This window comes from Ooceraea biroi, chromosome 10 (genome assembly GCF_003672135.1).
Source record: "Ooceraea biroi isolate clonal line C1 chromosome 10, Obir_v5.4, whole genome shotgun sequence".
Taxonomy (NCBI): domain Eukaryota; kingdom Metazoa; phylum Arthropoda; class Insecta; order Hymenoptera; family Formicidae; genus Ooceraea; species Ooceraea biroi.
The window spans coordinates 510,584-537,835 of record NC_039515.1 but is presented as its reverse complement, the minus strand read 5'-3'; the positions used below and the strand labels follow the sequence as shown (position 1 = coordinate 537,835).

Genomic DNA, 27,252 nt, shown 5'->3' with positions numbered 1-27,252 from the left:
GGCAAAGCCAGGAACATGAGGTACGTGAAACACTTTGCAATTCGAGCTCGCGAATCCACGCCGTTATGCATCTGGCTTTGCAATATTGCACTGGCACGTTCAACGAACGAATAAACACGTTGTAAAACACGGTATGCCAGCCCGTCCCGCCTCCTGGGAGGATCCTCGAAGGATCCGGACCGCGAATAGGTATGACGGTACTCCGGTGTCTTTTCCCAAAGTTAAAATACGAGATAGGCACCTTATTCTCTAGTTGCGCAAGTAATCACGAGACTCGCATGGATCTGGCAGTTTCGCGGCGCCGACACGTGTCGCAGGTATGCATCAAAGTGCAAAGGATATTACATCTGCTCGAAACGAGGCGCGAATAGTTTCGCGGCAGTTTGTATTACCGTGCGTATTCACGTGCATTTATCCCGGCGCAGCTTCATCGTTGAAGCACCGCATGACATTACGCGCGGTAATTAAAACGAAAAACGTGGAGATACGCGTAAACGCAGAGCAGAGGGACGATATGTAAATTGTATAAAATATTAAACGAGTAAATATAAATAACACCGCACTATTTCCACGTAAAATAGGTTCCGACCGATTTTCTTCAAATTCCGTACACAGTTAGAGGTATCATTAGGTAGATCAACCATAATAAAGATTTTTCGAAAAAATCACTTTTTCAACCTATTGAAGCGATATACTTGATAATGATGCAGCCTCCGTATTACACGATATTTTGAGATGGCATTGTTCCTCTGTGTGTGTGTGTGTGTGTGTGCGCGCGCGCGCGTGTGCATTCCCATCATGGATGTAAGAATTACTGGATGGAGTGTAAAGTACTGTTGTAGACGAGGGGAATGAATCCTGAAGAGTGAGGGGAAATCACTATTGTGGCCATCTTGGTTGTTCATATATATAGCACATAATACATCTATTTTCACGTCCTATCATGATTTAAGACATCGCGTGGAGAATTCTAAATTGTAGTAGTGAAAAGTAAACCTACAACCTACATGCTGGATTGCGTACAAATATACAAATATACCGTGATAGTAACCGTCATCGCCATCTTGGTTGTTCATACCCTCTCTGCCCCTCTGGCTTCACCCCCGCGGACATACACTCCATCCAGTAATTCTTACATCCATGGTTCCCATCGTTGCTGGCAGGCTTCGGCGTACGGCCTAATGATGTAGAGTCCGCATTATATGAAACCTCCGCAGTCAGCTGGTGAAAGGATTACTCAAAAGTAATAATTCACGATCCCAGAGTGCGCCACGAGGAGGATGCGGTAGGAATTTACACTCCATTTTTCTAGTTTTTTAAATTAGCTTTTTTATTTTTTGTTTTTTATAGTTTTTATTTAGTTTTTTGTTCTTATTTGTTTATTATTTTAATGACATGTAATAGCGTATTAGTTTTTGAAATCGTAAGTATTGGATCATTAAGTATGAAACTTTACAAATGTAAAAGCGCCATCTTTAACATTTGTTATCTCAAATTTGGCGCCAGACGTCAGTATCAGGTTAGGTTAGTGTGATAGATGTATGTTCGCTCTTCAAATGTCATATTTGTTTGTTCAAATATCTTCATTAGTTTTATTGGTGGATTCTTTTTTATAGAACTATGGAAAAGTCCAAAATTCGTGTGATTTATGAATATGAGTTCCGTCGTGGAACCACAGTGTCGGAGACAGCTCGTAATATCAACGCTGTATTTGGTGAAGGTTCAACTACTAAAGCAACGGTGGGCAATTGGTTCAAAAACTTCAGAGATGGAGATTTCAGCCTCGTTAATGAGCCACGTGGAAGACCAAAGACGAAGGTGGATAATGATCACTTGAGAGCCGTAGTAGAGTCCGATCCATCTCAAAGTACACGTGAATTGGCATTGATATTCAATGTTTCTATACCCACCACCATATTGTTTATTTAGCTGCAATTGGTAAGATAAAGAAGTTGGACAAATGGGTCCCGCACGAATTGACCGATGCGCAGCAGGCGCAACGTCTAGAGGCTTCCCTTTCTTTGCTTTCCCGTCACAAAAATGAATCTTTTTTTAATCGAATTGTGACCTGCGATGAAAAGTGGATACTCTACGACAATCGTAAACACTCACATCAGTGGTTGAACGCTGATGAACCACCGAGACATCACGCGAAACCTAACATTACACAGAAGAAGCTTATGGTGACTGTTTGGTGGTCCAGGTCAGGTGTTATCTACTACAACTTTATGAAACCTGGTACATCGATAACGGCTGAAGTATATTGCAAGCAACTGGACGAAATGATGCAACAACTTGCTATTAAACAACCGAAATTGGTCAATCGGTCAATGCCAATTCTGTTGCATGATAATGCTCGACCGCACACTGCACGACTGACCATAGCAAAGCTACAGGAGTTGGAATTGGAAACTCTCCGTCATCCACCATATTCACCAGATCTATCACCTACCGACTATCACTTCTTCCGGAATTTGGACAACTTCTTGGTGGGAAAATTCTTCAATTCTCAACAGGCAGTCGAATCAGCCTTCCGCGACTTCATCGATTCCCGTACTCCTGGCTTCTATAGTAGAGGCATAGACCAACTACCACTAAAATGGCAGAAGTGTGTAGATAACATGGGCGCATACTTCGATTGAAAATAAATCATGTCCATGTGCCAAAAAATGCAAAAGTTTATGTTCTATTTGTAAAGTTTCATACTTAATGACCCAATATATTAAAGTAAATCTACGGCCGCCGGCCGCCCTGCGCGTACACTGAGTGTTTATGGGCACGTTACTCCCATTTTCGCGCTGACTTCGTGCGACGGACTGTAAAAGTTCCCATCTCTGGCTGAAGCCTGCCAGCAATGATGGCAACACACACGCACGCACGCACGCACAGGAACAACGCACATCTCAAAATGTCGTGTAATACGGATGCTGCATCATTATCAGGTATATCGCTTCAATAGGTTGAAAAAGTGATTTTTTCAAAAAATCTTTATTATGGTTGATCTACCTAATGATACCTCTAACTGTATACAGAATTTGTAGAAAATCGGTCGGAACCTATTTTACGTGGAAATAGTGCGGTGTCCTTTCTTCCTTTTATTCTCTTTATTAGTTTAATATTCTACTTCATTAGTTTATTTTTTATTACTGGATATGAGCGTATTGTATAATACATTAGTGTACATATATGAGCATCTGCTACAGCGCGCATGTTATTTTTGCGCTGTTTTTATACGTTGTATAAATATATATTAGTGGAATAAAAGAAATTTTTAATAATAAAATATTTATAATAATAAAGATTTTATTATTAAACATTGTAATATATTATTGAAAATATGTCAATCTCTTGATCTCGATTTGCCTGTTCCTTCAGTCATATATTTTCAAAGGTGTCAAGCAACGTACGCTTTTCCGCATCAGCATTTATTCCGCTAAATTAGAACTGGCTTTTCAGATTTGACGAGATTCCGTCAGTTATAGCATCAGCTCATAATTTTGAGCACTCGGTATCACGGCACTCATGGCGAGCTTCTTCGTATTGATCTCGCTTGCGTATCCAAACGAGCGCCATAGATACGAATCTAAATCAATATATTGTTCTTCAGCTTCGCTCCACTTCGCTTACAACTCGCTCCGCCTGTCACGCTCACTCGTGCGCGCGCGACTACACGTGTTTTCTCGTATACATCCGCGCACGGATCTTGCACGTACTTGCTTGCGCAAGCACGAGAAGTAGCGCGGGAGCTGTCTGAGGCTTAATTAGAGGCATTAATATGGATAAACTGGAAAGCCCTCAGCCATCGAGTCCGCCTTCCGACCTCCCCCCCCCCCCCCAAGGATTTGCATGTGGCCGTCTGCCGGCGAACGAAGGCGCCCTGCTTGCTCCATCGGATTTCCACCTGCTTTCCTTCCTTTCAACAAGGCCCGGGTTTAGTTTAAAATATCGTGGATTACGTCATCCTGGGAGATCTCGATTTTTCGGACACCCGTAGTGACCCTATGATGGAGCGATTGCAACAAAAGAGAAAAGACCCCATGAGCGACGAGTCATAGCGCGGTGATTAAAAAGGCAATTTCGCGGAAATTGTGCTTTTTCGAGAAAACATCGAGAGCAAGTGCAGAAATCTTCAAACATTTCGTCGAAATTATATGGTCAAGCAGAATCGAATTATATAAAAATAAAATCTAAAAAGAATTTAGAAAATTTAGAAATTAGGGTAAATGGTAAGAATTGGGCCAATTTCAATTATTTTAACACATATTGTCAAAGACATGGTTCTGACTATCTGACTAACTCGCAAAACAATTTTAACCGTCTTTCGTCGTTTACTACAAAATTATGAACAATTAAAGATGGTAAGGTCACCGCTAATCTTAATTAACATTTACCGAAATTTGGAAGAAATTAGGAAAAGGAAATCTGATGGGGGATCTAAGTTCCCGGGAGATTTCCGGGAAGTTCTTCGCATAGCTGCTGAGTGCTCGGTCTATTTGTCTACGTCTCGATCCAGCATCGATTCCATCCAAACTTTGCAAGGAATGGTGTGTACGAGAACCAACGTCTAATTGATTCAACTATAGGGGAAGAGAGGAGGGAATCTGCGCCGCCTCCGCGCGAGCAATTAACCGAGTCAACGTGAATCGGCGCCGCGGGGCGAGGGGCGGGAGCTGGCCCGTAAATACGTATCGCCGCGAGTGTATCGTCCGTGATTCCACGTCAAACGCAAAACGGCCGGACTAACAACGATCGTGACGTTGTCAATCCAACAGTCGCCCGAGGGGGAGAGTGGAAGGCTCGTCTATCGTCGATCGCGCGATCAGTGCCACCGATACAGCGACGAAATGCGCTTATCAGATGGGCAAGGGAAGAGCTGGAGGAGGGTTTTCACTACCGTAATAATCGTCGACGATATATCGTCTATGCGGATGCGACTGCGGCCGATATCTTCCGAGATTTATGATGTGCGGGACGTTTATGATGCCTTGGGTCTTGATCGAAGTTCGGGGATAATTTGTAGTCTGTGAGGGAATGTTCAGCATGAAGGGCACACAGCGTGGACGAGGCGAGCGTGTGATTTGTGCTACCGAGCTGTCTCGAGCTATTTCGATTGAATCTCGATGGATTGGATTGAATATTTCGATATTTAAGTGGGACTATCAAGGAACTTAGTTTATGGCTTATGAATACTTTTTAATAATTGTTAATCTAATTTTATAATAGCTTATGAACTTGGTATTGCAATTTTCTAATTAATCACGATTGAACGTGAAGAGCTTCTCAGGGTTAAGCTGTAGAAATGCTAGATAATGAAATCTTGTTTCCCAGTTTCCGGTTTCGAGTATAGCTTAAGCTACGGTTACTGGGGAATAATTAACAGCACAATAATTTTGAACGATTGAAATAATGAAAATTGAGAAGCGACGCTTGCAAGAATGAAATTCTAGCGAGCCTTTGCGCCGAGGAAAACTGTTAAATTTTATTAACATAATTACCTCGATTGTTCCGAGAGCGGTGAATATCCTCGCTCGATCTGGAGGCATCATGAGGGTATAAAAATTTACGATCGCAGATAACTTTATGAGACTCTTCGGGACATGATATATTTCTTCCTATCTTTCCTGTTCTATTTACACATTCCATTTTCTGGAAAACACTTTGGTACTTTCGACTAAAAGGAAAGTACGATCTTCTTGATGTGGAAAAGAGGGGAAAAAGGCAGGAAGAAAAATGCAGTGGGACCGTTGGCTCTCTCAAATCACTCTCGGTGTATCGGGTGATTCGCCCAGCGCAGCGATAACGACGAATCGACGAGCGTAGAGATAACAACAATCCGACAGGACTTTACTGATCCGCTTAATGATTGGCTGCACTTATCTGACCTGATTTCTCAAGCCGGTCGGGGTACTCAAGCCAATTGTATTTTTCGATAGCGCAGGGGACGGGGTGCACGACTGCAATCGTGGCAATCAATCGGATTACCTCTCTTTCGTCTGCCAACGTAATCGTGAATTCGGATCTTGCAATTCCGGAGAGCCGCTCACGAACCGTACGCGAGCGGATCATCATCTGGTTGTCGCGTTTATCAGATTATATAACGCGAATTATTGTGACGCTAACTGACTTAAAATTTCAATAGTCAAACAATGATGGAAGTGTCACGTTCGACTGGAAGCGACTGAATGATCGATATATTCAGCTGCTCGGAACCAATCAGAAATATCTCCCTCGTTGAACGGAGAGACTTTCGGGCGTCCGGCCGTCGTGCAAATGCATTTCGTACTAACACGAACTTTGACCAAGTCTACTATCGCCGCTGCAAACGCTGCGAAGTAGTTAACGAGCTTCAGAGAGGGAGAGGGGGAGAGAGAGAGAGAGAGAGAGAGAGAAACACTTCCGGCCGGAGGGACTTTTGCGTCCGCGACAAGACAAACACGGCAGAAGAAGTTGCTGGGATCGGTATCGAAGAGGAGGAAGGTTGGGGGAGAGTGCAGAGGAGGCAGGTTGTGACGGGTGCCGATTGTGTCTCTGGAGCAAACCGGGAAGGCGGGATCCCTCTCGCGAGTTGCCACAATCGTGGCAATCAATCGCCTTCCCCTTTCGCCTCCTCTTTGTGCAATCAGGCCGCGCTTCATGCCCGGTCGGCCTCCCTCCCTCCCCTCGATCCCTTTGCAACTCCTACTGCCTCATCGTCCTGCTGTTTCTTCCGCCGACGTGTCTCACGGTCTCGCGACGAAGTATCGAAGTGCCGGCTCGAGATTTCCCGATTCGGTCCAGCTGGCTGGCTCCGCTGGCTGACTCCGCTGGCTGATCTAGCTAGTTGGATTCTCTAGCTGGACCAGTATCGCGAACGACTGATGCACACAAATTGCGAATCGGCGGATCCTTCGATCCGAACCGCTATGAGCTTTTCCAAGAGAGAAGAGAAACAGAGAAAAAGAGAAGAAAGTTTCATCTGGACGATCATTCAACGAGAACTAATCTACCCCCCGTCTTTATGGGGTGGGAAGTTACGGCGGGATCTCGCTTGTCAGAGGAAAATCTAGACGCTTCATCCGGCGGAATTTGCATGGGACGGTTCATCTCCGCGGCGGAAGTTCCTCGAACTTCTCAACTTCGCGCTCCCTCGGCGATATCCCTCGGAGAAGAGCCCTCGCGGCTCTTTAATAAAAATTCAACGCGGACCCGGCGCCCGCGATTTCCAATGTTTTCAGGCTAATTGCGAATCGGCGGGCTTCGTTCCGAGGGTATCTTTCTTCGATCTTCTGAAACTGACGAAACGCCGGAGAATTTTAAGCGTGGTGATAGTTACGGAATTTTCTCTTGAAGGCAATTCGATTTCGCGTACTCGGCGAATATACAGATGCAAAGAAAATCGCGATTGTTATCGATTTAACGCATCCCACGTTCGCTTCCCCATTGTGCTCTCGAGTGCTTCTCGGTTTGCGTTTGCGTAGTCGGATAACCGCAAACACCGGCGTTCATTTACCGAATTCTGACCAGACAATGGGCAGCTCGTTTAGGATCATGCGGGAAGAACAATAGCACTTAGTCGACGATGAGGCTGGCAACAGCTTGCTGTTAACCCTTCAGTTGTATATACATCTATATATATATATATCTTCATATGCGTGTATATATATATACACATATATATATATTATATATGTGCATATATAAGTCCACTGGCGAGTGCCGAGTCCCTCGCAAAGTGATTACGTGTGTATTCGAATCCCTTAAATATCATCCATTAATTAATTTTCGCCTAGATGCGTCTGTTTCTCGACTACACGTCATTTCGAAAAACAAAGTAACGAATTAAGGCTTAGTCCTTGCGTTTTCCAACGTGAGATGATGAAAAAAAATCGCTCCATTTATCACACGGAATTTACGTATGGGAGTTTTTCTTAGGTTTATTATTCAGTCGAAGAACGAAGAGGGGATGCGGGTGTTTTTACTGATAAGTCCGCGTAAATGCGACATTTGGAGTGTCGGCGGAGCCGCGAGCTGCATTGTAATCTCGTTGTCGACCGCCGCGCATTCGAAACTCCGGGCATTTCCGTTCGTCGTGCGCGCTGAAATGCACTTTGATAAGAGTTCAAAGCTCGCCCGTTTTCGCCACCCCGTTCCTGTGAAAGGGGATGCAGACGTCGCCGTCGCCGAAAGAAGTCCCGGTTCGCTCGTGCGGGCTGAATGGAAAGTCGAGTAGGTGCTATCGCTCGTGACGATTGCGGGCTATTCCGAATGCGCGGCTCTTTCGCATGTTCTGATCTTTTACGCATGATGAAGAAGAGTGCCCTTGGTCGCTACGAGAAATAACGATTGGAACAAGAGAGATGAAAATACTTCCCAACAACGTACTCCAAAGTTTATTCCAAATTAAAAAAGAATATATTTGCAAATCGGTAAATATTCCGATGAGGGGAGACTGCCCCGATGACTGTGACCTTGACATATGTTATAGAGGTCACCCTCCTGAGTGACCTTCAAGAGGTTTTAGCTGTCGGTCGTTGTTTACTAAAAAGTTATTAACAAAAGAAGTTTAATGATTTTGCACGAATTTTCAGCCGTCCACGACAAGCAAAAGGTTATATTTTCCGAAACTGGAGCCCCGGACATATACGCTCGGTTTTAGCCCGCTTCGCGGGAGGGCGGGGGGCAGGGGCTTCGCCCCCCCCCCCCGCCAGAACCAGTGTAACAGATTTTACCGTACAGATTTTGATCACTTGGTACACGGCACGGATCCCGGCGGGGGGGTGGCGAAGCCCCTTCCCCCCGCCCTCCCGCGAAGCGGGCTGAAAACGAGCGTATGTGTCCGAGGCTCCAGTTTCGGAAAATATAACCTAACCAGGCTAGGTTAGGTTAGGTTAAAGCAGAGAATACTTTGTAGTTAACTGTTTATGCTTTTGGTTAAAGTGAAGAATACTTTGTACTTATATTAAAAGAAACTATTCTATATATTAACGATTCACTGCTTTAAATGACTTTCCTTCCTTCGTTCATATACATATTCGTCGTTTATATCTTTCAATATTCAAAATAACTACTATATTTGCAAAATTTCTTTTGTTAATAACTTTTTCATAAACAACGATCGACGACTAAAACCTAGTACGGGTTATTCGGGAAGGTGACCTTTGTAATATATGTCAATATTATGTTCTTGGTTCGCGTAGACAGCTGAAAATTCGTGCAAAATCATTAAACTTCTTTTGTTAATAACTTTTTAACAAACAACGAGCGACACCTAAAACCTCTTGAAGGTCACTCAGGAGGGCGACCTTGACAATATATGTCAAGGTCAAGGTCATCGGGGCAGGCTCCCCTCATCGGAACATTTACCTGCAAATCCAGCAAAGCTCTTGAACATGCTCTCGTGCTTTAGAAAATTCGTCAGAAGCTGAAAGAAAGATATTCGCAGATTCGGGAAAATTCTTCAGATTCCTTTTATCTGAGGCGAAAACATGGTACCTTCGGCGCGCATTTCTAAAAACTGCGGTTACGAGAATGCAAACAGTCAGAGGCCTCGGAGGATCTGCGAAGCTGCAGATCCTGAAATATCGACTCTCGGTCTCCCGGAGCCGAGAGTTCGCATGCGAGATCGCGAGAGCGTGGAATTAAAGATTCCCGGTACGCGGCGTCACTCCGCACCGACGATTTATGAAAGCGGGGACCGCAGCGAGCCAAAGATCCGTAGAATGAAGGAACTGCGGGACCAAAGATTTATGACGACCGCCCGCGCTTTACGCAGGAACATTTTTCTCATTTCGCGCGAATGTGATTTACTCGGTGGTCCGCGAGAAGTCATTAGCCGCGCAACAAACGGCAAATCGTCCCGCGAGAATGGAGCGAGAAGCAACAGTGGCGTGTGCGTTGGAAAAAAGTGCGCGTTCCGACCTGGAAACTTTATAAACGTGCGAGATTTAATTACCATCGATCAAATTCCCGAAGGAAATAATTAATTCCCCGATCGGCGGCGCATCACTTCTTCCATTCGCGATAGCTATGCGATTTTCCTTTGTTAGGAAGCTGTAATTAGAATCGTTTGCGTTTGTAGTAGCAAATTGTATTTGTCGGCATCTTATGGAATTATCTTCTGAATGAAATCGATTACCGTTGTTTTTATCCTAGGGTAAGTCCGGGATAGATGGTCATAGGAGTTAGTTTTTTCGATTGTTAAAAATGTACTCTATTTTTCAATAAAAACTTAACAAAAGATTAAAAAATAGATTAGTATTATTTTATGTTCTTTCAATGAAATATTGTTTTTGGAATGTGGTGAAAATTGTTTCTTTATTCACGAAGTGTTCGCTACAGGGTCTATGTCAGGACTGACTAACTTTTGTCAGCTACGCTCTTATATACTAGGCAGATCAATCGGCTTCGCCGGTATATTGTTTTCCACGTGCGGCTCACGGTGCGCTTTGATGACGGATCTAAGGTGAACCGCGAGCTGTCTCCTTAGCTCGATGGACACCACCGAAGCGTCGCGGAGAACGCGGATCAAATCAAAGGGATTGTTATCTTAATCCCTACAGTTCGTCCATCCTGACTCTTGACCGTCCCGGTCATGATCAGTCGCTACGAACAATACACCGTTAACATAAAAATATATTTATCTTTACAACAGCACAACGTAACCATACCAAATAAGCTTTCATAACAATACACAAAATGGAATATGAATAAAATAATAACGCATCTTTATAACTAAGCACTATATCTAATGCATCCAGGGTTTCATTCAATCGGTGGATATTATTCCCGTATATGGCATTTGTGTTACCTGGATGCCCGGGATATCGGATACAACATAACGATTGGAATCTAAAACGTTTTTCACAACATAAGGCCCTTTATACTTCGGGATTAGTTTCTTGTTCGCTCCGACAGTAGTATCAACGTTCGTTATCATACATAGTCATCGACATTATAGATGGTCGCTCTCTTACGAGTACGGTCGTATGATTTCTCATTCGCAGCTTGGATTTTACTTATCTCACGTGAAGCTATTTCCCGCAGTTTCTCCAAATCTCTATCCTCCGCCGCTTGACTATGTAAATGTAAGCGTACAACGTCGTTTACTTGTCCTAGCTGCTCTAGGCCGAATAGTAATTGGCTAGGAGCATATCCCGTTGATCTACAAGTTGTGTTATTAATTGCGAACTCAACCGAACTGATCGCTTGATCCTATTGTTTGGGCGAATTACTTAATTTTGCTAGCATCGGCGTCAAAACACGATGCAAACTCTCTATCTGCCCATTCGCTCGTGGAGTACCGACAGTTATTAAAACATGTTCGATGAACTCTTCTTTTACAAAATTTTTAAATTCGTCCAAGGTGAAAGTACTACTTCGATCACTTATGAGTCAACGCGGCTTGCTGTAGCACCGGAAATGCTCTTTTAAGTGTTTAATAGCTTCACCTGAGGTTGTGGACTTACACGGATAGAGTCGCGCGAACTTTGTAAAAGCGTCGATAATAGACAATATGTATTTGTATCCTCTAGCTTTCTCGAGAGGTCCGTAGTGATCCACGTGATATGTTTGAAATGGTCCCCTTCGGGATACTATGCAAGTATCCTTCCGGTTTTTCGCTAAAAATTCTTTTATCCTTTAATTGATCCAAGTGATCGTCAATCATAGACGTCGGAAAAGTTTCTTTGACCGTGATCTTATTTAACTCTGTAATCTACGCGCATAATCTCAGATTACCGTCTTTTTTACGGACAAGTACTATCGGGCTCGCATACGACGAAGTACTTTCTCGGATCACGCCTTCCTTAACCAAATCACCTAAAATGACGCGGAGCTTTATTTTGTCGGCGTGCGCTAACCGGCGTGCACAGAAACTAATCGGTTGCTCATGTTTCAGACATATCGTCATCTCCGGTTCGCTCGCAAGGTTTTCTGGCTCTTTACCGGTTATATATATGTCATTGTACAATTCTTTTAAGTTTAACGCTACATCGTAAGGAACATTCGGATTAATATTTAAATCAGCTTCATTCCGACCGACCGACCGACACAATCGATGTGCATTATTTGCTCGATGAAGCTATCTTCTTTCGCTTGTACGTCCGATTCACTCCGGCAAACTCAAAATGTTGAGCTGATCTCTAATTTAACCGCGGGATTAGACGTGAAATCCCTTCCTAGTAATGCAGCGGCGCTCATAGTTTTCTGTGGTACGACAAAGAATTTGATACGCATACTAATATCGTTTACTGTTACATCGCACTCAAAAATGTCTAATATTTCAAGACGCGAATCATTAACGCCATTGAACTGGTAATCATTTTCTGCAACGGGGATGCGACAATGAATTGGTGCATATTCGGGTTTTATCAAGCTAATTGGAGATCCTGTATCAACAATCGCTGTAAGAGAGTATTCGTGCGCATTACCTTCGCTATCCGGAATATTATAAGATACGGGTACCGTATACGGCTTGTGATCGGTTTCGTCTTCTTCTTAGGAGTCTGTTGATGGCCATCAGTAGCACCTCATTCCGGCTTCGAACTGCCTTTCAAGGTAATTTTCTCGAACGCTTCGATCAACTCATTCGCTTCCTGGAACCGCTGCAACCTTGCCTGGTCTCGTAATCTCGAGTTGGGCACTCCATCGATAACATAATCGATTATTTCGTCGTTCGCAATCGGTATCCGATTGGCCAGAATTATTTTATCGTGATAGTATTCGAGAAATGATTCTCCGGGCTGCCACATTCGTTGTTCGAACTCTTTTTTCAACGTAAGTTTGCTTGGGCGATGATCGAACATTCGTCCCATTTCCTCCAAGAGATTTGTTGCACTTAGCACAATGTATTCAGGTTTTGAATCGAACCAGTTTAATGCCTTTCTTTTTAATCTCGAACTAATCAGCACCCTTGTAGCGTTGTCATCAAGATGATACGTATCGCGCAGCAATTCAACTTGCTGTTTCCACCGTCGGAACTCGCTTCTCGAGCCATCGAATTCGCACAGCAGGTCCTTGAGTCCCTTCGTGCTGCTGATCTCGCCGTCATTTATGGTAGGGCTCCTCGCACTGGTCGTCGGTGTATGGGTCCTCAGCTCAGCTTCACGACGCACCAGTTCGAGCTCGCGCTGCAACAGATCCCTTTCTCGTCGAATAAGCTCGTGGTTTATTGCGTCTTGACCGCTTGTTGACGCATTCTACAGAGCTGCGGCACCGTCCTCGACTTCATTCGGGTCTTCGATTATGCTTCTTTGACGCAGTTCAGTCCACACATTAGGAGAGTACTCTTCCAACCTCTGTATCAAGTCGGTTTTAACACCTGACACCGAAAGGTTTCTTGCCCGAAGGAATTCTCTCAGTTGCACGACGCTATAGTCCGTAGGATTCATCACGGGATTGTTATCGGTGCACGTAACTACTCATTAGACTTTCTAACACTCACGATGCAGCAAGTCGGCACACAGCGCGTTACTTCCACTCGCACACAGCGAAATAGTCGACCGTGATATTGATTACGCGTAACGATTACTTACTTCCGAACCGCGTGTAACTCACGAATCCTTCGAATCGTTCTGTCCGAATCGTTCTGCTCGAATCGTTCTGCTCGAATCCCACTTTTGAAGATTGTGGTGAAAATTGGTTTTCTTTATTCACGAAGTGTTTGCTACAGGGTCTATGTCAGGACTGACCTTTTGTTAGTTACGCTCTTATATACTAGGCAGATCAATCGGCTTCGCCAGCATATTGGTTTCCACGTGCGGCTCGCGATGCGCTTTGATGACGGATCTAAGGCGAGCCACGAGCTGCCTCCTTAGCTCGATGGACATCGCCGAAGTGTCACAGAGGACACGGATCAAATCAAAGTGATTGTTATCGTAATCCCTACAGGAACAAAGAAATATATACAGGGTGTCCCATTTTAAAGGATCCACTCAAATTTCTCAGAAACACTGCGTTAAATCGAAAAATGTTTCAGACAAAAGTTGTTTGGTTCGAAGGGGGACATAAGATGGTGCCATTGGTTTGATCTTGAATAGTCGTTTGAAGGTCACGTAAAGGGCACTTCTACTTTTTTAAATTGAAACCCCAACTTGTTATTGCAGATTCTGATTCGCCATCGAAAAGTAAGTAACTTTTGGTCGAAACATTTTTTTTTAAACGCCCTCCTTATCCCGAAAACTCAGGTTCAACCTTTGGCGGACCAATGATAATAACTCACTTTATAATAGACATTGAAGTTTTTTCTTTAATATTTTACTGTTTACCCCCGGCATTAGCATTATCCACGGTGTACCGCGTGGAGGTTGCACGGTCGGATTTCCGAAATCGACTGCTGGTAGATATTTAAAAGCCGTGAGGTATCATTCTTACCACATAACTCTTAACCAAGCCTTAACTGAGAAAGATGGTAGAGATCGACTATTGTTTTGTCAGTGGGCATCACAACAAATCAGAAACGATGGTGAATTTTTCAATTACGTACTTTTCAGTGATGAAGCTACTTTCCACAATACTGGGATATTGAATAAACATAATTGTCACTATTGGGCTCCAGTTAATCCTCATTGGACGGGACAGATTGATAACCAGCATCGTTGGAGTCTAACTGTCTGGTGCGGAATTGTTAATGGCTATTTAATTGGTCCTCATTTCTTTGATGCCATGGTAACTGGTGAGAATTATTTACAATTTCTGAGGAACGATCTTCCGGGTTTACTATATATAACGGGTGTATATATAACCGTTTTTATTTTTTACATTAACCAAAAACACAAACAATTAAATACAAACTTTTCTCTGTTTTAACAAATAATACAAACAATTAAATACAAATTATTCCTTATTGATTCTGTTCAGATATCGGATACATCTGTGCCATAGTATTGAAAAAAGCATTTATTCGTTTGTAATAATCATAACGTCGGCGAAACAAAAATTCTGCTAAGTATCCTAGATAATGATTTTTTCGGGTTTCGTATCGCGAAATATTTGCACGTGTTTCTCGTCAACAACGCTCAATATTTTGCGTATGCGCACCACTGTCGGGATCAACAAAATTCATTTTATGATTTATGGTTAAATGTATATAGTCCTCATTGGCTAGACACTTGTAGGATTTCCAACAATCTGATATGATTGTTGTTCCTGGTTTTATCCATTTTTTTATTGCAGTAAGTAAAGTATCAGCCGATTGATCAGGTACTGGTTCAATAAATAATCGTTTGCTTGATCTCTCAATTCCACCAAATATCCATTGTTCTTCTACAATCCGTCCTTTGTTATATTTCCCTTTTCCAACTTTAGCCTCATCAATTTCAACTGTTTCTCCTTCTCCTCCAATCATTTCTGTATTTGACTCCATCCATTGAATACATAACTAATAATGAAAAATGTACAAATAGCAAACAAATTCATAATAATAAGAAGAAAGAAAAGAATATTCATAAATTACCTCACGACAAAAACTTGACCAGTCAACAATAGTGGCTTTGGCGATTTCAAGTTCATTTTGAAGTAAAGCAAAACGTGGCGGTCTGATATAAAGAAAATATGCAATAAATCGGCACACTGTTTGTAAATCCAAACGACTTTCTGCGAACCATGTATTATGGAGAGCACTAAGTTTTGTATTACATTTCTTCTTCAACTGTTTTTTATGACAATTACGAATATATTCCACATTGTAACATCGAAACAATAGGGAATCGCGATTAAAATCCATTGCATTGTTGCACCGAGGACAACGCATAGAACTTGACAGAACTCTGTGTTCTATTAGATAATTAAATAATTTATTTCTATCATCACATATTCTTGAGAACTCGTACAGTTTTATTTTAGATGGTAATAAGTAATCTTTCAACAACGACTAACAGAAGATGACTGAGAGGTTACAAATACAAATGCGCAACATAGGTCAAACGCGAAGGAATATAAATAAATAAAGTCAGGAGCTTCGTACTGAAAGCGTCAAGCAGTGTACAGTGGATTCTGCTTTACGTGAGACATTGAAAAGCCATGCGTAACTATTAAATTAATTTTGTTAATAACTTTTTAATAAACAATGAGCGACAGTTAAAACCTCTTGAAGGTCACTCAGGAGGATGACCCTAACAACATATGTCAAGGTCATTAAAATCGGTGAAGTCGCCCCTAATCTGAACATTTACCAAAGTTGGTAATAATTTTTAGACCCCGTTTTCTATCTTCCATGATTACTATCTGCTTTAGATATGGATTTCTTCGGCATCTGAAAAGAAGAAGGAAAGTTTGTAGAAAAATATAATAACAATAATTCCACGGATAAACAACTATTCCAGAGCTGCTATGGCCATCTCTCCCGATTATCCGAAAGAAATGATTATAGCACTTCGTAAAACATGCCGTGCACAAGTGGAAACTGTACAATATCAAGCATACGTGAAAAGTTCTAAATAAACCTAAAAATTTGGTTTCTGTCAGTTCAAGCCAGATATTTCTGATATTTACGCGGAAATAATGATGAAAGAAATAATAACAAAATATTCAGCTGACAGTAAAGTTTAAAATGGGAACATTTTCACAATTATGATGTTTTTCTGCAGAACGTTAAACCTCCTGGTGCAAATACAACCAACGCTCATTACTGATTGAGTAATAACATAGCTCTTCTGCCAGTAACAAAATTAGAGCGATTGATCATTTATAAACTTTCTTTGGTAAACCTGAAGAAAAGAGGAGCAGTCTCCGATGACCTTGACCTTGACATATGTTATAACGGTGACCCTCCTGAGTGACCTTCAAAAGATTTTAGCCGGCGCTCGTTGTTTATTAAAAAGTTATTAACAAAAGAAGTTTCGAAATAGGTAATACTGAAGGAGAGTCTCTTCCTCACCGTTTTCACGGGGTTCAAAAGTGGGAATCAAAAACGGGGTTGGGTTAGGTTATATTTTCCGACTCTGGAGCCCCGGACAGAGACGCATCGTTTTCAGCCCGCTTCGCGGGAGGGCGGGGGGCAGGGGCTTCGCTCCTCTCCCCGCCGGGTTTCGTCCCGAGTACTACGTGATCAATAGATCTGTTCTTTTTAGCTGCACTACTGAACTAGTGCAGTTGGTTAGAATGAGACGAATATACTTTCTTTCACTCTGACTGCACTAGTTCAGCAGTGCAGCTAAAAAGAACAGACCTATTTTGATCACCTAGTACATGGGACGGAATCCGGCGGGGGGAGGGACGAAGCCCCTGCCCCCCGCCCTCCCGCGAAGCGGGCTGAAAACGATGCGTATGTGTCCGGGGCTCCTTGAGGGATTCTCACCCTCTCGCGTGGATCTCCATTTGTGTGTAAAATTTGTGTAAAATTATTAAACTTCTTTTGTTAATAACTTTTTTAATAAACAATGACAGACGAGTAAAATCTTCTGTACGTTACTTAGGGTCCTCTATAACATATGTTAAAGTGAACATGATCGGAGCTGCTTCTCCTAATATATATAATTACACGAAAAAATCGATATCTCGAAAACCAATAGAGATATCGATTTAAAACTTTCAGATTCTTTTTTCCCATCCAAAATCCTATAAGAATCCACTGTCAAACTTTGGGACCACGAAAATTATAATCTTGCCGAAGATCCGGAAAACTATGTTGGAAAAAAATAGTTATTGTAAAAAAATATGAAGGGTGTATATTTTGCGGGCTCCCCCGATTGATTATCAATGTTAGAGTCACAACGAAGATTTTTATCAAAAAAGCCAAAAAAAATCAAAATTCGGAAAAGGCCTTATTGTAAATAATTACCAAACTTTAGGTTAAAGCAGGGAATACTTTGTAAATACTTATAGTAAAACAAACTAAATATTAACTAATTAACTAATAATTATATTCTAAATATTAACGATTCACTGCTTTAAATGACTTTCCTTTCTTCGTTCATGTACATATTCATCGTTTATGTCTTTGAATATTCAAAATAACTACTACATCTTCGAAACTTCTTTTGTTAATAACTTTTTAACAAACAACGAGCGACGGGTGAAACCTAGTGTGGGTTATTCGGGAAGGTGGCCTTTGTAATATATGTCAAACTCAAGTCCTTGCTTCGCGTGGACAGTGAAAAATTCGTGCAAAATCATTAAACTTTTTATGTTAATAACTTTAATACATAATGAGCGCCGGCTAAAACCTTTTGAAGGTCACTCAGGAATGTGTTCTCTATAATATATGTCAAGGTCAAGGTCATCGGAGACTGCTCCCCTTTTCTTCAGGTTTACCCTTTCTTTCCACATTTCTCATATTAAAATTATTTCGTCTACGTAATGCACTAATTGCCAATTAACGGGTGAATAACAATTATGCAACACGACGCTGTCAAATGGAAGAGGAAGCTTTACGTAAATATATATGGTAAACATATCCATTAAATTGTATTCGTATTTTCTTCCGAATTCACGCGCGCTGATCTTATTTTCGCCTTACAAACCGTTTTCCCGCTTCCAGGTGGGCCTCCTCGTTATTCCACTGAGAAACGCTGAAGATATTAAAATTTCCTCATCGTCGATGGAATTTCAATAACGACTGTCAAAGCAGCCGTCACTGGGCGCATTAATTCCGCGACGACGACGACGGGAAAGTTGCGCGTGCTGGATTGCAGTAATCCGCGGGCGTTCGCGTCGCGAAAAATCACGTTGCTGCATTCATCGAGCCGGCGTTCCGTGCCACGACGACTTCCAGAATACGATATTTCTAAGTTTTATCACAAACGACGACCATTAAATCGGCAAACACCGAAGGCAAAAAGGCGCGACGGCGCGGCGGAGCGCGGGGCGAAACGTATTCATCGAGCGTTATCGCACGGAGCTTGTTATCGCGCGGATTCGCGCGCGCACGGCTTCGTGATGTTTTACCAACGTACTCTCCCCTTCCCCTTTCCTCTCCCTTCCCCCTTCTCGTACGCACGGCAAATGTTTTTATTTTCAAGAGCATACATTTACATAACGCCAGAGAAGTCTGGAGAATCAAGAAAGAGAGCCCAAGAGAGACCAAGAGAAGCGGAGACGCGTTCAACAACGATCTCCACGCGACCGTTACCCGAGAAGAAAAATATCTCGTGCTTGCGCCGCGGAGGTTAAGAACCGCGTACGGAGGGTGAGAGGACGCACGAAGGGCGTGCAGCGGACCTGTCGGAGCGGCCGCACGGAGGGTGCAATGCAAATTATCATTTCAATGCAAATGTTCTGGCCGATATTATTATAATGAGTCTCCGAGCGACGTCTGGCCCGAGCGCATGCGCCTCGAAAACTCGCGCCGAGGAAATAATAATAATAATAATAATAACAATAATAAAGGGAATAAAGCACGCTCGAGGGACAGTAATAACTTCCAGTTCGCCGGGAGATACTGCGGGGAAACGCAGTGCGCGCATTTAGAGACGTAGCATCGTCTGGGAAAAATGGAAAATCCTATTGGATTTAAAGAGAAATAATGGACGCTCCTCCCTAACTCCCCCCCGTATAGGGGAGGGAAACCGCTTCGACGCGGGTTGACTCACTCTCCCAGTCGGTCGCCGAGAAAAGGAAGAGAGCCGAGAGTGAGATAGAAATATCCTTTTAATACGCGGCAGTTACCGCACCCGTGTGCGCGCGCGAGCGTGCGCGGGCGGGTAGCTCTAATTAAAAAGAGCATCCGGAAGAATTAAGTTTACAGCCGCGGCCGGTCGAGGAAGCAATTCCCGGATAAGCCGGGGGCCACGGCAACTCGCGCATAACGACGCGCCTAATTGCGCGTTAATTAGGACGAATTAAAACACGGACCGTTAGCGCGAAAAGAGCGGCGAGCAGGAAGGGAAGGAAAGCGTCACGCTTTTGCGTGTACCGTTTCCCTGCTTTTCGCTCCCTTCGAATATCGATCGAGGAGAGAGGGAGGAAGGGAGAAAGGTGGTGGTTCTCTTATGGCGTAGCTACCTCCGACGCGCCGTGTTTAATTACGAAAGAATGCAACCGCGCGACGCGCGACGGAATGCAAATGCAGCGTGCCCTGTTTCGCCCTTCGTTCGCGAAATCGCAGAGCACCTCCGGGGAGCTCTCTATTTGCCGCGTTGAATTTTCGTCCCGTCGTCGTCGTCGGGAGAGTCGCACACCCCCGTAACTTTTCGCATTACGTAAGCGTATATATTTTCAACTCGCTGCTGTCCCTCTTTTGCTCTCGGATTCTCAGCGAGCACGATGAAACGAAAACGCGTCTTTGCGCACCTTCGTAATTTTCAACGTTGAATATCCGGCGACGAGGCCGTAAATTGAATGACGGACAATTAGGTTGGCGAGGGTGCGCCCGCTCGCGTGCGGTTATTTAACGTGATCAACTGTGGCGCGTGCGTCTCCGTTGATCACGTTAGCGTCGTTGAAGCTCGCGGCCACGTAGGTGCAGCAAAAATCGACGCGTATAAATTCCAAGCAAACGAAAAAATTTCCCGGAACTGCACCAAAACGAGACGAAAATGAAATCTCAGCGAATTGTGCAGTGTGCTGCACAAAAAATTGACTGACTCGTATGCACTGCATGCAGTGACAGACGGTGCAGAGTGTAACGCAACCTCTTTGTGTCCACTCAAGCAGCCCTTGGGCGCTACTGTCGCTTTACAAGTGAATCTGAATCTAGCTATTGTTTGCAACAAGCGGGAATCAACATGCGAATTTTCCCCGCTACGTTTACTACCCCCGCCTTTAAAATATATATGGATCCGCGCTGATGATTAACGAAACACGCACACTGACTTGCATATTTCATTAGCTCCGTGTTAAGCAAACATAAAAGCAGGCCACTTATCATGCAGTAATAATCTTACGAGAGAATATATGGAGTTAATAAGTTCACCCCTCCTTTACATAGAAATAAAATAAAACCTGGATTTCTGGAGTACACATTGCGGGTTCGCATGGAGTTAACAATCAGAAACACGTGTGTTTTATGCATAAAAACTTACTTTGTAATATTTTTTGTAATTTAATTTAAATTGAAAAAATATATATGCAATTTTTATGATAAAAAACATTCGAATTTCATAAAGGCAACAGTAATGCGGTAAAGAAAGATCTGTCGTAACTACGGCGCTATGTAAAATCAAATGAAAAATATGACCGGGATAAAAGAAAATTATAATTCAGACCTATGAAACTTTCGTGAACGACAGAGCGACTTTTTTGCCGACTGTAAAAATCCAGATTCAAAGGAAGATTTTCTCGGTACGAAACCTATTCCAGCATTCAATGCAGATGCGGCTCGGCTGAAATACGTACCATGTGGAAAGTTTCGCATTTACGGCGCCCGAGACTGGTTAGATAACTTGCCGCGAATGAAAAACTCAAATCTGAAAAGGGAGTTTCTGTCGAAAAGCGAACCATTTATATATTTAATGCAAACACGGTCCGCTCAAAATTCAAGTCGAGCCCGACTATCGCGAGTCCTCTCCACGCGCATATGAGCCGAGGGAACCTCATCACGTAACTTTTGCACGTGATAAAAAATTCAGCTTTGGAAAAATGGTTAACTTGGAATCGAGCAGTCGGATGATGTAACGGCGCACTAAAATTACTTCACTAAAATTTCATTCCTCCGAGGAAAACTTCCTTCCGCAGGCATGCGGCGATAAAATCGACGGACGTTGCATCATCGTCGGAAGAGTGCAAGGGAAAAGGATATATTAGGTGCGCAAATTAATATAATGTTCTTTTTGTAGAAATTGAGCCTTTATTATAAAAAAATAACGAATATGTCAATCTTTGAAATATTCGCCGTCATTTTCTAATGCTTTACTTCATCCATCGGACAGCTGACGAATCCCCTCTCGAAAAAAATAGATGCTTGCAAAAGTTCGTAAGGTTACAACAAATTGGAGAACAACGAATTGGAACCATTGCTCAACGAAAACTCGTCTCAAACATTTAAAACAGCTTATAGGACGCTTGAAGTTAATGAATTAACAGTATTATTTGAGAGCAATGGGAAAGATCTAGAAAGAAGAAAAATGACTTGAATATCATACGAACGTTTGCAAGTACTTATAAATAAAAGCTCAATTTCTTAAAAAAAAATCGAATTAATTTGCACACCTAATAAAATTGATACGTGATACGGCACGATTTCGCTACGACTTTCTGTAGGTGGTGCAAGTAATCACCGAAGTAAGTCGAGCTGCAAGAAATTCCTTCGAGATGTATTTATGCTGAAAGACAAACTATTCTACCGTGCACTCTTGGTAGCAGGGTAAATTTGCGATTCGCATTACACGGGTCATAAATCACAATGGTTCCCGGCGTGGATGAGGCGGCCAGCTTTGGCGTTTGAAGCTCGGGATGCGAATGCAATCGCGGTGCTTCTGTGTGGTGGGGAGGGGGATGCACCCTTGTGCCAAAACCGTTTCGATCGGAGTAATACATCGCAATTTTAATCTCCCGGGTACAATACGGGGCACACGATATACACGGACTGCGATATTGACGAATAAATACCGGAATAAACGGAGCTCGCGCGCGCCTGGCGCTCAATTAAAGGGCGAAATTGGAAAATTCGACCTGTGGCCGTTCCGCGAAGGAGAAACCGTGGGATGTACCGTTTCGCCGCACGCGATCGGTTTACCGGGACCCAGTTTCGAAATTTATATCGCGCGTCGCTATTGCGCGCGTGTTATAAGCGCGAGACGTCCCGCGAGAGAGAACTGCACAATCTTTCTTTCAATGTTCAAATATTGATTCATTAATTCGATGATGATTATTCGATGATTATTCGATAAGTTGTTAACAATTGCTGCTTTTAAAATTTTTTTCATGTTGTTAATACTCTGCTTGTATTAGGCCATTAATTAAATATCCGGATCGCATCTAGATGGCGATGAATCAAAATAAATAAATAAATAAAAATAAATCAAACACTTATGACATAGAGCTTGTCGTATATAAATTTTATTTATTTATTTTCAAGGAAAATAAATAAAAATTCGGTTGTCTAGCACGAAGAGAGCACCGTGAATCGTGAGAAATCCTAAAAGATTACTCCGTTAGATTGATATCATGATTTCTATACATTATGATCTCACTAAAGCAATCTGACATTTCTGGAAGTCTTTGAACTAATTCGATGGCCTATCGGCGCTGTTGCGAGCGATCTCGATAAATCGCTGGCGGACTCGAGTTTACGAAAACGATTCAACGTGAATTTATCCAGCCGTTGCTGGTGACAGTATCGATTGCAAAACTTTGAGAACTACTTAAAACTTTCTTTGCCATTTTCTCTCTCTTGCGAGCTCTCCCTCTGCCTCCCCGTAGCTCGACTCGACTCATTTACAGTTGCGAGGGCTGTTCTTTTCCCGACGAGATACTGAGACCAACTTGTGCACGTTACATCCCGGAAACCGAAGCTTCTACCTCTGCACGACGTTTCCAGACGATGATTCTTCGAACTATTTCACCATCGGAGCCGCGGACAACTCTCCGACAGCTTTGAACGAGTAAAGTCGTATGCAGGTTCCATTACAGTAGATTTCTATGGAATTACTTGCTCGCAAAAACTATCGAGAATGTGCCGTAGCATGCGCAAACCTTCGAGAATGATTTGTGTGTGTGTGAAGTTATTTAGATTGAAGTTATTTGGATTGGAAATAAAAAAATATAGCTCGACTAAAAACATTAGGCGACATCGATCGAGCAAATCATTACGATATTAAATGGATATCCGGTGACCAATACGCAAATCGATGTATTTCAATATTATTTTGAATTAATAAAAAACACGACAACAGAGAGAGAGAGAGTAAATTCAAATAAATATTTTCTTTTATTTTACTGGATATTGTAAAGGGATTTAATGTCGATAACAGAATGTGAGACATGATCGAATGTGTGTGTATTTTCGTATTTATTTGGTGATTAATACGCATATATATACGTATATTCTAACAAAATCGAAAATTCGTGCAGAAATGAAACACATTATAGAGACAATTTAAATATATAACATAAAAGTAGCAAATTAAACGAGTACATTGCGAAAATAAACCTTGCACATTGTGAATTTTGCTGTACGTTGTGTTTTCAAAAAATTATCACATACATATATAATTGTTATTACGTATACAGAAAGCGGATTCTAAAACATCAATACATTGTCAAACATAAGTTACACGCAGTTCAAAGATCTGAAAATTCATGGTCGGCCAAAACGACCTTCGCTACGCTGAGATTTATAAATAATTACTGTATTCGAGTATTTTGGAAATTGGGTCGAACGAAAAGCGACGATCTTCGATATTGCATTAATGTTTGGCGTCTATAAGAAGACGCTCTCTGATTGAGTTCGACGTCGGTACTCAAACAATAAATATCGTCTCTTGAAGTTAAAATCAGCCATGGATTTAAATAGATTCTTTATATAATATTACACGCTCTCTCCCCCTCCCCCTCCCCCTCCCACCCCTCCCCTCCCCTCCCCTCCCCTCCCCATCCTCCTCCCTCCTTCGGGGAGCGATAGGGGCGAGAAATAAAAACGTTCGCTACGTTTTTATTTCTCGCCCCTATTCGCGTCCCAGTTTCGCGGTGAACAAAAAATGTGGTCATCAGATCTCGGACCGCAGGGGTCTTTGAGATCCCCCCTCGATCTCCACAGGGAGTCCACAGGGAAAACTCAGGATCTACGAAATGCAAAATCCAAAAAATTTCCACTCTCCCTGATACCCATCTCCGATACTATCGAGCATCCAGGAGGACAGTGATTGGGATATCGGGCGGAAACTCCATTCCACGCGAACGCTCTCAAGTTACCCAATTACGCGGACGAATTGTTGACTCCTTTCCACTCATTCTGCCTTCCCGTGCGATCGGTTCCCTGTTATAAGTTCGCGGGACGAACACGAGTTTCCGAGGAAGGCGAAGGGGGAGGGAGAGGAGGGGCAGAGGAGGATAACTGAAAAAACGTTAGAGGAACGTCGTGTCTTTGGGCGCCGTAGATTACTGATGGGATTGCGAACGGATTGGGTTGTCGTGCAATTGGAGGGTGCAGGTGCAACGGCACGTGTACACATCCGAGAGAAACTATTCGGTGGACATGGATGCCAGGTTGAATGGCAAATTGCGCGAAGGTACACGTTACAATGCGCGCGAGTACGTCGCTCGTCCGGCAACGTGACTTCATGCTCTTCGAAGGGACATGCGGGAAGGGACTCGTCGATGCGCGCAGGTGTTCGGCGCTCTGCAGCTTCGGACGGCGAACGAAAATCTCGCGTCCGAATTTGCGTCCCGGTGTAATTAATGGCAAAACTTGCGATGATTAACGCGACGTTCGCCATTTATAATTTCGTCTCGTTGCTCAGGATTTCGCGACGTTTTAACGCGCATGTACGGGTTTCGGTACGTTGGATTCGGTTCTCTTTCTCTCTTTCTCTCTTCTCTTTGTGCCGTCCATCTTTGTCTTTCACGATTGTAGTTCAGGGGCGAGCGACACCCCCGGACCATTTACCGCGCTGCTGCGGTAAACCTTGGGGATTTGAGATTGTATATGGGGCTTATGGGATATCCGCTCGACAGTGGTTTCGCGTGCATGCGCAACGAAACATCACTTTAGCACCGGTTGGCGCGAAGATTCTTCTCGCGCTTTTAATGGCCGCTTCGTTCCTCAAAATTAATCCGCCGGATACGTCACGGACTAAACTTTTGACTACGTGAAACTCCACGCGAGAACGTCACATCCTTTCATATCCCCTTGATTTACAACGTGTTATATTAAAACACATTAATATTCTAATAAAACATCGAGTTTAAATTCTGTCACGCTTGATAAAGCCCGCTTGATGTACGAGAATATGTTATTATTCATCATATAATACAAAAATTAATACAATAGAATCTTGAAATTTTTTTCAAAGCAGAAAATCCAGCGAAAGAAAAGAACAAAATTGTTTGTCGCGCGTTTTACAAACGTGCCGTATTTTTCAGCTCGAAAACTCGCTTGGAAATCATCGCGAGACTATTCAAAGCTGTATTCCCGCCGCTGGGATAAGTATGGCGGATGGTTGCAATCACGAGGCAAATTGTTCTCCTCTCGGATAGCTACCGATCGTTCCGATTTCACCCTCCGGTGATGTAGCGAGAATTTTTCGCCGCGAAAAGGGTTGAAAATCTACGAGCTGTCGGGCGGTGGACGAGCAACGAGTAGTAACAGGGAGGGGGAGGGATGCAGCCCGTTGATGGCCGCTCCTTTTTGTTGTCGTGGAAAAACCACCGCCGCTAAACTTTTTCCAATACGCCCGGGTACGAGTAAAATATCGAGTAAATGCGCCCACGGTAGCAAGCGGCCATTAATTCGACGGAGATGCGAAAGAGGTCGGGGAAAATGTGGTCCCAGAGTCTGGCCGCCCTAAGAGAAGTTTCCGTACATATTTACGAGGCATCGGCGCGTCCTTATCCCCACTACCACAATCGGAAGCTGTATTTTCCCGGCAAGAGCAGAAAATACAGGGAAATTGGCGACTGCAGCGAAGACCGCAATGTTCCATTCTTGTGGAATTTTCTTTCTATTTAATTCCTCGCGGAGAAATATGCCTCTGGCAAATTGTCTTGCTCGATAAGTTTGCTATGTTATGAGGTTACATTAGAGAATTAAAAATATATAACAAATGCTTGAGTATAACTATGTAAATGATAGGACTTGAATGTTAATGCGTAGAATACATAACCTAAGTAACAAAGTGACGTCAGAGGATGACATGATGACATTCATGAATCTTGAAATGATGTCATCATGTCGTCTTCTGACGTCACTTTGCTGCTTGGGAAGTAGGTATATGTAATTTTATATGTAGATATTACAAATAACTGAAATACACTTAGGGGAAGCTAAAAAGATCGACTCTAATTTCTCATATCTTCAAGATCGTCACCCCAAATCCGAGTGGAATCTTATTGCGGACGGATTCCGTTCGTGAAAATTACTCGGAACACAAAAACGATCGTCAATCTTGAGCAACATATGAACGCGGCCATCATAACGTGTCGAGATCGCCTGGTTGCTCTTGGGTGTCGCAGGACCAGCCGTTACAATTTGGACAGTCGGTGACATTGATATTGACAGTCAAACGAGCATTCAACCGCAATGCATATACATGAGCCAGTCACTGGGAAATGTCTGCATCGTACTTCCGCTTGCATCCACTTTACGCAACGAGAAAACGTTGCACCTGAGTGCACGGGCTTGTCATCGTTCTGTGTCGCTCGTGCAAAAATCATTCCTGCAACGTCGGTCGTGTACCGACA

At 43.0% G+C, this 27,252-nt stretch overlaps 2 protein-coding genes across 7 annotated transcripts in view; one reads left to right on the top strand and one right to left on the bottom strand.

Moving 5' to 3' along the window:
- The window catches only part of LOC105283632 (cysteine-rich venom protein), a 75,619-nt gene that overhangs the window by 22,627 nt on the left and 25,740 nt on the right, over positions 1-27,252 (top strand). The window lies entirely within an intron of this gene.
- Positions 14,783-23,630, bottom strand: LOC105283625. Of its 2 annotated transcripts, XR_894714.3 has the most exons (3): positions 18,438-23,630; positions 15,431-16,228; positions 14,783-15,355 (listed from the first exon to the last, which is right to left on the bottom strand). XR_894714.3 is itself a non-coding variant. In XM_011346538.3 (2 exons), exons 1-2 carry the CDS (start codon positions 15,725-15,727, stop codon positions 14,984-14,986), a joined length of 669 nt encoding a protein of 222 aa, XP_011344840.1. In that variant the 5' UTR covers positions 15,728-16,686; the 3' UTR covers positions 14,783-14,983. The 2 variants fall into 2 exon arrangements, 1 of the variants encoding a protein (XP_011344840.1); XM_011346538.3 differs by lacking the exon at positions 18,438-23,630 and having other exon boundaries at positions 15,431-16,686.